General features: G+C 35.3%; 1 protein-coding gene across 8 annotated transcripts in view; it reads left to right on the top strand.

Moving 5' to 3' along the window:
• HELZ (helicase with zinc finger) overlaps positions 1 to 12157 on the top strand; it is a 110126-nt gene that overhangs the window by 73724 nt on the left and 24245 nt on the right. For all 8 annotated transcript variants that reach the window (XM_084864140.1, XM_084864138.1, XM_084864136.1 and 5 more), the window contains 4 exons: positions 2471 to 2516; positions 3734 to 3924; positions 6033 to 6240; positions 11910 to 11989. In XM_084864140.1, the coding sequence (XP_084720266.1) occupies positions 2471 to 2516; positions 3734 to 3924; positions 6033 to 6240; positions 11910 to 11989 (525 nt within the window). The remainder of the gene's footprint in view (positions 1 to 2470; positions 2517 to 3733; positions 3925 to 6032; positions 6241 to 11909; positions 11990 to 12157) is intronic.

The following is a 12157-nucleotide window of genomic DNA, read 5'->3' as shown; positions in this document are numbered from 1 at the left end:
TTAGAGACTAGGAAATCTAAATGGCTTGTTATCCTCTTAGAACTGTCTTATCGTCTATGTCCTCGGCTCTCAGCTCTTGTTTCCTCTGTCAGTGCCTGTGCCCCTGACTGCTCTTGTTGTCACTTCTAATTGCTCTGCTTCTGATCTTCCACCTTCTCTGCCAGCTCTGCTGCCTGCCATCTTCTCCTTTTCACTTTTCCTCCTTTCTCCTGCCTGCTTTTGTCATCACTTCTCTGTTCCTCAGAAGTTTGTATTTTATAGCTAGTGCCAATCACTGTAAAGATTCTCTTCTGGCTAATGGACCAAATATGATTCTATTTTGACTTTATTTTTATTTTTTAAAGTTAGAACTTAGCTGTCCTTTCACATTTATAACTAACCAACTGACCTTTGATGTTCAGTACTGATCTGAATATTTAATGTTGCTAACAGAGATAAATGAAGCATCACTGTACTTTTGCTCTTGTCAAGAATGGGTTTTTCTTCTTGCAATAGACATTATCTTCCCCTTTAACTGTCAGAGAAAGATAATGTCTAAGGGTAAATTGTATAATGTGCTACTTATGTTTTATAAAGGCTTCATGTATTACATTTAGCCAATGAAAACAAAAAGAAATTTTTTTTAGCCAGGTCCACAAATTCAGAACCTTTGTCTCTTCAAATACTGTTTCTGCTTCAAACTCATCATTTTTAACAGTAGGTTAATATACCATTATATGAATCTGCCATTGCTTACTTAGTAAATCCTTCATTGATGGACATTTAGGTTGTTAACATATTATCCCATGTATAATATAAACAATGCTGTGATGAACATCTGTGCCAAATCCATTATTATTTCATTTGGAGATATCCCTGAAAGTGCAATTACTGGGTTAAAGTGTATGTACATTTTGGATGCTTTCAATAGGTATTGCCAAATTGCTTTCTGGAAAATTTGTGTATTCTCTTAAGTACATTATGACAGTGTGTCTTTCTGTTTTTTTCGTGTTTTTTTTACACTTTAAGATGCCATGGATCATACTCAAATTATTGTAAATCCCAAACTATAGTTATATTCATGTTATTGTGTGTTTTTTAAAATATATTTTTATTGACTTCAGAGAGGAAGGGAGAGGAAGAGAGAGAAATATCAGTGATAAGAGAGAGTCATTGATAGGCTGCCTCCTGCACGCCCTCTATTGGGGATTGATCCCACAACCCAGGCATGTGCCCTTTACTGAAATTGAACCTGGGACCCTTCAGTCCACAATCTGACGCTCTGAACCAAACCAGCTAGGGCCATGTTATTGTTTTAAAGGTTCTCATCCTCAAGAATAGAAGACTAATATTTTCCCCTTGAAATACAACTTTTACATTTTATTTATTTCATGGAAAATTTACAGAGAAAATGCAAAGGAATAGAATTTAGGTTTCAGTCATATTGGTTGCATATTTATTTTTATAAAAAACTAGGGTCCAGTGCACGAATTCATGCACCTTGAAAGGAACTGTGGGCTATGAGGCTGTGGTGGGCACAGGGGCAGGTCTCAGCCCATCCTCCGTGCCCCTGCCTGGCCCCTCTTGCTGCTGCCCCCCAGTTCCCTCTTTGCCAGCAGCCCTGCTCCCACTGCCACAGCTTCCACGGCTGATGGTGCTAGCCCTGCTTGGATCCACTGACAGTTTGGAGTGGTTGGGGTCTGTACCAGCAGCAGGTGTGAGCAGGGCTGGCGCAGTCAGAGGGTGCAAGCGGCAGCTGCTGCTCCAATCATCCCTCAGGAACAGGGGGAGGTGGAGAAGCCCACAGGGGTGATCAGGGCTGGCAGCCACTGCTCACACCCGCTGATGGCACCCAGCAGTCAGGACCGGCACTGGGCTCTGGCAGTGGGTGTGAGTGGCAGATCCGGCGGCAGCTGCAGGTGTGAGTGGGGCCAGCCCTGGCAATGGGTGTGAACAGTGGCTCCAGCACTGGCAGCGGGTGCAGGTGGGGCTGGCACCGGCAGCAGGTGCAAACGCCGGGTGGGACCGCGTAGTGTGGGAGCAAAGAGTTTTCAGTAACCACCAGAGGCTCTCCCTGTGACAGAGAACAGCGCCCCGCCTTGGTCTGGCAGCCCCGCTCACCTGCTCTACCATGCCACTGCAGCCGACACTCGCCATGTTCTGCTTGCCTCCCCTGGTGGTCAGTGCACGTCATAGTGACCAGTTGTTCGGTTGTTCCACCATTTGGTCTATTTGCATATTAGGGTTTTATAAATATAGATTATTATGAAAAAATAATTTTAGATATTCTTAACTTGAAAGCTAAGAACATGTAACGCCATGACTTTAATATTTATAAAAAAAAAAGTTCAGAACAGTCTAATGGTTATTAATTACGAGTTTGTAGTCTTTACATTTTAATTGTTGCTGCATACATGTGATTTGCATAGGAGTAGAAACTAGTATTGTTCTCTAATATTAAATGCGTTTGCTTTTTTTTTTTTCTGTAAAGGGGAAAAGCCTCCTTCAGAATGATCATTTCCAGAATGATGGAATTGGTAAGTGGAAACATTAGCCCTATGAAAACTCACTTTTGTGATATGGTATTTACCATAAATTCCATCATTTGAAAGAGAAAGGTGGGAAGAGGGAAACACACACACACACACACACACACACACTATGGAACTCATTTAACTCTTCTATTCATATATCATTTATTTCTTTCTTTTTTAATCCTCACCCGAGGAAATATTTTTATTGAGAGAGAAATATTTTTAGGGAGAGAAACATCAATGTGAGAGAGAAATATTGATCAGTTGGCTCCTTACACATCCCCACCAGTGATCAAACCCACAACCTGGATATGTGCCCTGAACTTTTAGTGTATGGGATGACACTCCAACCACCTGGCCAGAACTCATATGTCATTTATTTTTATTTTTATATATTTTATTGATTTTTTACAGAGAGGAAGGGAGAGGGATAGAGAGCTAGAAACGTCAATGAGAGAGAAACATCGACCAGCTGCCTCTTGCACACCCCCTATCGGGGATGTGCCCGCAACCAACGTACATGCTCTTGACCGGAATTGAACCTGGGACCCTTCAGTCCGCAGACCGATGCTCTACCACTGAGCCAAACCAGTTTCGGCTCATATGTCATTTCTTACAAGGGGTGATTTTGTAGGTATCAAAGTACATATCCAGAAACAGGAAAAGCATTTAAGCCTTCTATGTAACCTAAGTTTTTGGAACATATTTATATCTTATAAATGTTGAGTCATACAAAATTCAAGATAAAGTTTATATCAATTATTTAAAATATTACAGAATTATGCCTTTAAAATAATAATTACTTATCCTTCATTTGGTATGTGGCTTTATTACAATTGCAAGTCAAAACTTTATTCTGAAGACTTGTATATATTTTCCTAGTCTTGGAGAATGTTTACTGAGAGTGTAGGTGTGCGCATGGTTTTCTCCCTTGAAGGGCACATCTCCAGCCTCAGAAGACATTTAAAAATATGCTAGTTTATAAAGAAAATACTTTGCATATCTCAAGTTAATTTTAGGGAACATTTAAAAATGGTTATATTATGTTTATTTAATATGCATTACTCTTCCACACTAATACTTCTTTGATTGTAAGATATCTTGTGGCAAACTTGGGAAATAATATTTTGCTGTTGGATGATTCAAGTTATTTCTGTCTAGGTGAATTGTACAGCTAATGAATATACCCTTTCTCTATTTTTTTTTTTTTTTTTTTTCAGTTCAACCCAATCCTTCCGTTCTTATTGGCAATCCTATTAGAGCATACACTCCTCCACCTCCTCTTGGACCTCATCCAAATTTGGGGAAATCTCCAAGCCCTGTCCAGAGAATAGATCCTCACACGGGGACAAGTATTCTTTACGTACCTGCTGTCTATGGAGGGAATGTAGTTATGTCGGTGCCTTTACCTGTAAGTGGATGTTTGAGATACTATTGAATAAAATAAAATAGGCTTCACCAAAGTAGTGACTGTGCCATATAATGTCCTACCTTTCTTTATAAAATATAACCTCTTTTTATAAAAACTTTTCAATGCATGTAAGTTTTTTTTAAGCAGTTCTTATCTTTAACCTTCTAATTTTGAAATGACCAAAGAAATGTGAATTTTTGCTTATTAGATTATCAGTGGCTATGAAGAAATCTGTAAATTGGATATTTTGATTGAGAAGCCTTGTATTCTTTTAAAATACTTTTACTGGGAAATTGAGCCAAAAGTTAGAGGTAGTAAATTGGTCTCTTGTTTTATAAAGTGATGATTTTCTTTTATCTTTTGCATTTTATTCTTGTACTAGCGGCCTGGTGCACAAAATTCGTGCATGGTTGGGGTCCCTAGGCCTGGCTGGCGATCAGGGCTGGGCTGATCAGGGCCCGAAGACCCTGGTGGGCTAGAGAGAGGAAGCAATGGTTGCGTCAGCTGCCACCCATCCTGGTTCCCCACCACAGCCCTGGGCTGAGTTGGGGAAGGGGGAATCTCCAAGCCCCGATCAGGGGAGGTTGTCTGTGGGAGTGCATTGACTACCAGGGGGCAGCTCCTGCATTGAGCGTCTGCCCCCTGGTGGTCAGTGTGCATCATAGCGACTGGTCATTCTGGTCATTGGATCTTTATGGTTGATTAGGCTTATATTTATATATAGATAATTCACTAACTCTTCCTAAGAAATGTAGTTCTTTGGAGGACGCAAAGAAGGTTAGATTAGTCTAACTCCCTTGAGTCTAAATTTATCTGAGAAATTTGACACCTTATAAAATCTTATTGGTACTTAAAAACATTATTAAATCTTTCTTAGACTGTGATCTTTAGAGAGCTTCCATCTTGTGTAAAACTTCATTTTTATTTCCTTTAACATACTGAATATTTTGATAATTTTGTTAATTTATTGATATACTAATATTTCCAAATTTAGGAATTTTAGCCTAGAAAACCTTTCCTTCATTTAAGGAAAGTGCTGTAATATCAGGCAGAGGTAGTCATTGCCAAGGATCTTTGGCACCTCTGCCCACACCCCCAAAATGGAAAAATGCCAAGCTGCAAACATTTCTCAGCCACATTGATCATAATAATTCACAATCACAGCAGCCAATGAAAAAACTGTCAGTAAGAAATATGTAATTCATGCCCACTCCCCACAGATTTTAATTTTAGCTGAGTTATTTCTTCCCAGACAGCCTGGCAACATTATACATCATCTGCTTTAAATAGTAAGTCCCTTAGGATTTATATTTCATTTTACTAGGTCAAAGAGGCTTTTATTATATAAGATTTCTCAGAGTCTGCATTTAGCAGTTATAATAAAATAATAGGAAGGTAGCTCAGATGTCATTTGTATTTATCCCTTTTATGTTAATATAGAGGGATTATTTATATATATATATATATATATATATATATATATATATATATATATTCACACACACACACCTAAAGAAATTTTCTGTTTCTGTACTTAAAGGAAGAGCTGAATTAATCAAAAGCATTGATTAAATGAATGACCTTTTAAAATTTTGCTTATATCATAAATGAACATTAAATGATTGGATTATTCATATAAAGTTAGAATACCTATTTTTTTGAGTTGAAATTCCTTAGACTAAATTGTTTCTTAATTTTCCCCCTGGTTCTCTTATTCAGTCTGTTAGACACTGTAACTATGCACTTAGGACTTTAAGAGATAATTTTCAGGATAATCTGTGAGATGTATACATTTATATTGAGGGGAAATGATTCAAGATTATAAGATGATTTAATGCTTCAAGAAATAATTACCAATTTTAAGTTCTCAGTTTCTTCCTAACCTGTACAGTGATAAATTTTCCCTTACACACTAAAGATTCAGGGAGCCATTTCAGGCTAGTTGAGATATAGCAGTAATTCTATCAATCGTTATCATTAATACTGACTATACTTACTCATTTTGATAAAATTAAAAACATTTCTCTGTGTAAGTTTGCTTTTTCCTATTGAAGTTTGCCTTCCAAAATGTACATAATGAAATCATTTTGTGTTTTGTAATAACCTAGGTACCATGGACAGGATACCAGGGTAGGTTTGCAGTTGATCCTCGAATCATTACACACCAGGCAGCGATGGCCTACAATATGAACCTCTTACAGACGCACGGACGGGGGTCTCCTCTACCTTATGGCCTCGGCCATCATCCCCCTGTCAGCATAGGGCAGCCTCAGAACCCGCATCAGGAGAAGGATCAGCATGAGCAACAACGAAATGGTGAGGTCTCATGTTCCTAAACTAATGATATGCCAACCTGTATCAACATAGAAAGTTCCTTTCATAGTATGATTGTTAACTTGTTTATGGGTCATAGACTTCTTTGAGAAAAATCTGACATAAAAATGGTGGACTCTCTCTGGAAGATGCACACATATAAAATTTGCATGTAACCTACCAGCTATGATTGGCATTACCAATTTCCTGAAAAAATATTAAATTTTAATATTTAAAGTATTTTAAATGGTAGTCATTTAATATTGAGACAGAAAACCCTTATCTGTTAAACATTTTTGTTAGTCCAAGATATTTTTTTTGTTGTATATTAAACATTAACACTGCTGTGGCAATAATTGATTTAAACTAGTTGTTTCTTATGCAAGTTATAGTCTCTTATCTCTTAGAATTGTAAATAAAGGAAAGTTAGCCATCATATGTATTTGTTGGTTTTTTTTTTTTTTATAAATATATTTTATTAATTTTTTTACAGAGAGGAAGGGAGAGGGATAGAGAGCTAGAAATATTGATGAGAGAGAAAAAATGACCAGCTGCCTCCTGCACAACCCCAACTGGGGATGTGCCCACAACCAATGTACACGCCCCTGACTGGAATTGAACCAGGACCCCCCACTCTGTAGGCCGATGCTCTATCCACTGAGCCAAACTGGTTTCGGCTTGTTTGTTTTTTTAATCCTCACCTGAGGACATTTATTTAATTTATTAAGAGAGAGGAAAGGGGAGAGAGAGACATCAGTGTGAGAGGGAAACATCGATCAGTTGCCTCCCATATACCTTCTAGCTGGGGATTGAACCCGAAACCTGAGTATGTGCCCTGACCAGGAATCAAACCCTTTTCACGCACAGGATAATGCTCCAACTAACAGCTACACCGGCCAGGGCCTACTCTATTTTTTAACATCAGGTTTATTGACTTTTAACTTATATACAGTAAAATTCACTCTTTTAAAATGTTAGATATACTCTGACAAAATATACAGAGTTGTTAATAAGGACACAGAATATTCATATGACCTCAAACAGTTCCTTCATGTCCCTTTGCAGTAAGTCTCCTCCAATCCCTAGCCCTGGGCAACCACTAATCTGACTTTTGTTTCTACTTTAGCATATCATAAATAGAGTCTTAGGGGAAGTAGTTTTTTTGTGTTTGGCTTTGTTCATTTAGCTTAATCCATTTGAGATTCATTCATATTACCTGTGACAATTGTTTGTTCATTTTACTGTTGATTAATATTCCACTACATGGATACATCACAGTATTTTTATCTGTTTGTCAATTGATGGACACCCTAGTTATTTCTAATTTTTGGTTCCTAAGCGCTATGAACATATGTGTGAACATGTATTTTCATTTCTCTTGGATAAACACCCAGGATTGAAATGTCATAAGAAATTGCCATACTATTTTCCAATGTGACTGGACCATTTTTCATTTCTACTAGAAATGTATGAGATTTCTAGTTGTTCCACATTTTTATCAGTACTTGATATTGTCAGTCTTTTTAACTTTACCCTTGGTAGTGGTTATCTGATAGTATCTGATTGTGGTATTAATTTGCATGTTCCTGATAATTAATGATGTTTAATATCTTTTTATTGTGCTTATTTGACATCTATATATCTTTAATGAAGTATGTATTCTTAATTTTTGCCCGAGTTTTTATTGGTTTGTCTTATTGCATTATGAGAATTCTCTATACATCCTGGATATAAGTCTTTAATTATACATATGTTTTGAAATATTTTCTCCCAGGATATGACTTGCCTTTTCATTTTCGTAACAGTCTAAAATTTTTTGCCTGATTCAGGATCACAAAGACCATCTCTTTTATAAGTTTCATAGTTTTAGCTCTTATACTAGGTTCATTTTGAGGTAATTTTTGTATATGGTTTGAGGTAAGAATTGAAGGGGTTGTATTTTGTTTTTGCATATACTAGTATATATATTCAGTGGTTTCAGCAGCATTTGAAAATGCTATCCTTCCATTAAACTAATTTGGTGCCTCTTTTGGAAATCAGTTGACTACTTATGTGAAGTTTGTTCTGTTCTATTGATGCATATGTTTGTGTTTATGCCAAATACGCTGTCTTGATTACTGTAGCTCTATAATCCTTGAAATCCAGTAATATGGATCTTCCAATTTTGTTCTTTTTCAAAATTGTCTATTCCAGGTCCTTTGCTTTTCCATATACATTTTAGAATCAGCTCATGAGTTGCTACAAAAAAGCCTGCTAGGGTTTTGATTGGGATTGTGTTGAATCTGTCAATATTTAGATGTCAATATGGGGGGAATTGACATCTAAACAATATTGAGTATTCTGATATATGAAGAGGACATGTCTCTCTCAAGATCTTTAATCTTTTTCATTTTTAAAAAAGCTTTTCAGTATATAACTCTTGCATATATATTTTTAAGGTGAAAGATTAATACAGGTATTTAGTGTTATAATTTTCCTCCTCAGTAGAACAGTGTTATATTTTTATTTCATTTCATTCTATACATTTTATCATTTCTCTACAAATTAGACCCATTAATTATTTAGGAAGGTGAGTTTTATTTTTTAATCATTGGAGATTTTCTAAGAATTTTTCTGTTACTGACTTCTTTCATTTCATTGTGGTAAGAGAATATATTTTATATGAATCGAATCCTTTTGAAATAATTGAGATTTGTTTTATGACCCACTGCATGGTCTATCTTTGTAAATTTTCCGAGTGCACTTGAGAAGAAAGGAGTGTTCTTTAAATGTTAATTAGGTCAAATTGTTAGATAGGATTGCTTAAGTCTGCTATATCCTTGCTGATTTTCTACCTACTTTTAAAAAAAATATTGAAAGGAATATTGAAATCTTCAAATATGCCCTAGCTTGTTTGGTTCAGTGTATAGAAGACATGTGGACTGAAGGGTCCCAGGTTTGATTCCAGTCAAGGGCACATACCTGGGTTGCAGGCTCGATCCCCAGTAGGGGGCATGCAGGAGGCAGCCTGTCAATGATTCTCTCTCATCATTCTTGTTTCTAACTCTCCCTCTCCCTTCCTCTCTGAAATCAATAAAAAATATATATCTTTAAGTGCTTGCTTTAGTAGTACTATAGTTGGAATGATACAGAGAAGATTAGCATGGCCCCTGTGCAAGTATGACACGCAAATTTGTGAAGCGTTCCATATTAAAAAAAATACACACACACACACACACACACACACACACACACTAACACACTAATAAAAGATCAATGTGCTAATTGTTCCTGTGCGATGCCCACCAGCCAATCAGAAGTGAATATGCAAATCAACCCAACAAAGACAGGGTAATTTGCATACACAGGCACTGACTGGCCAGTGCAGGGCAGGACAATTGAGTCAGCAACAGCACAGGCGTTCCGCACCACCGCAGCCACTCTGGGCCTCTGGACATTGTGGGAAGGCAGACAGGCCGCTCTGACCAGAGTGAAGGTGGTGCTGGCAGCCAGGGGAAGGAATGCCCATTCTTGCATGAATCTTTATGCATCAGGCCTCTAGTATATATATATTTAAAAAATAATAAAAATAGAAGCTTCAAATATAATTGGTATTTGTCTATTTTTCTGTAAGTTTTGCTTGATGAATTTTGAAATTCTGTTGTTAGGTACATAGACATTTAAAATACTGTGCTCTTGATTAATTAACAAATTTATCATTATGAAATGATCTTCTTGAGCCCTAGTAATATTCTTTGCTCTGAGATCTACTTTGCTTAATGTTAATAAGGTCACTTAGCTTTGTTTTAACTATTGTTAGCACGGTACATCATTTATTGACCCTTTATTTTTAATCTATTATTGTATTTATATTTAAAATGCATTTTTTTAAGAAAGCATATAGTTGGTCCTTGATTTTTTAAAAAAAATCCAATATGATAACCTCTTTCTTTTAATTGGATTGTGTAGACCATTTATATTTTTGTTGATTATTAATATAATTAGGTTTGATTTTTATCATCTCGCTCTATTGGTTTTTTAATTTGTCCAAACTGTTGTTTTTTTTTTCTTCTTTTTTTTTTCTTTTACTCTGCCTTCTTTTGGATTATTTGAATACTTTTATGATTCCTTTCTTATCTCCTTCATTGGCTTATTAGCTATAACTTTATAGTATTTTCTTTAGGTTTATAGTATATATCTTAAACTTACACAGTCTACTTTGCAATTTATATTTACCACTTCGTGTACACTAAAATAACTTTAAAACATTTCATTTTTTTTTCTCTCCTAGACTTTATCCTATTGTTATAATGCATTTTACTTTTACATATGTTATAGGCTCCAAATGTTATTTTTCTTAGGATATCTGTGTATTTTTAAAAAAAGTTTTTAATAAGAAAAATAATATTTTATATTACCCATGTAATTAGCATTTCTGGTAATCTTTATTTTTTTCTATATATTTTTGTTTTCATCTGATACAATTTCCTTCTGCCCAAAGTTCTTTTAACATTTCTTGTAGTGCAGGTCTGCTGGTGGTGAAGTTTTTTAGAGAAATCTGAAATCACCCCTATGTTTGCTTTCTGTGTGAAATGTGTCTTTTTCCCCTGCCTGCTTATAAGAGTTTCTCTTATACTGGTTTTAGTAATTCGATTATAACACTTCTTGGTGTAGTTTTCTTTGTGCTTCTTGTGTTTGGGATTTGTTGGGCTTCTTGGATGGTTTACAGTTTTCATCAAATTTGGAAAGTTTTGATTCTTTATTTCTTTAGTTTTTTTTCTGTCTTACCTTCTTTCTTCTTCAGGAATTCCAACTACCCATATATTAGTCTGCTTAAAGTTTCCCTACACCTCACATACACTTTTTCATTTAAAAAAATATCAATTTTCTTTTTGTATTTTATTTTGCATATTTTGCCTTCAGCTTCACTAATCTTTTCTTCTGCATTGTCTAATCTGCTGCTAATTCCATCCAGTGTATGTTTCATCTCAGACATTGTAGTTCTTATTTCTTAAAGTTTAGTAGTAATTCATTTTAAAGATTTGGCCCTATGTTTTTGAACAAGAACCCAAGTTAAGGATTCTTTCAGGAATTGAAAATTTCCATCAGTTAATTCTTATATAGTAGAAGCCTTTCACATGGATGAAATGGCATTATCTTTTATAACTGTGATATTTTCAAACTTAATTTTACTTCTTTCACTTATATTTAGCTCAATATCTATTACCTTTAAACAGCATGCATACATTTCAGAATATCTTTACTCAGATTAGATTCCTTTACTAAATTAGATTGACACATTATTTGGATTTTGCTTAATTGCATTTATAAAGGATCAAATTTTTGAGCCTTTATAAATAAGCAAGAATGCCATGTTCTTTTTTATGTCTAGTTTAAGAAAAATTAGGCTGTAAATACCTGGAGATTGGGTTGTTATCTTTGGAATTATTTGATGTTTTAAGATTATATACTTTTATAAAGCTTTTGCCTGGTCAATGTGGTTTGCTATATTTTTAAATTTACTTTCTTGTAGAGAAACTGTCTCTGAAAATTTAAGAACAAAACCCAAGCAATAATACAAATTGATAATAATGGGTGAAAAATGTTTAAAATATTTTCTTTTGTCTAATATTGGGTAGTCATTGGAAATATCCTCACTGGAAATTTATAAAAATTTTAAAATATTTTCTTAGGTAAAAGTGATACAAATAATCCTGGACCTGAAATTAATAAGATTCGAACACCAGAGAAAAAGCTTACAGAATCAAAACAGGTATGCTGCTTACATTTAATGACTGAATTTGTTCTAATTGATTTAGTCTGATTGGTCATCTTGGAATTTTAATGCTTTTTAAAAATTTTACTTTTTATTTGTATTTTTAATGTTATTGTTTTATAGTGATCTGGTGGGTCATGTTACCCTCTCTTCCTCCATCTTTTT

Source organism: Pipistrellus hanaki, assembly GCF_964339955.1.
Source record: "Pipistrellus hanaki genome assembly, chromosome: 16".
NCBI lineage: Eukaryota > Metazoa > Chordata > Mammalia > Chiroptera > Vespertilionidae > Pipistrellus > Pipistrellus hanaki.
Note: the sequence above shows the minus strand (reverse complement) of the source record. Positions and strands in the feature narration are given on the sequence as shown.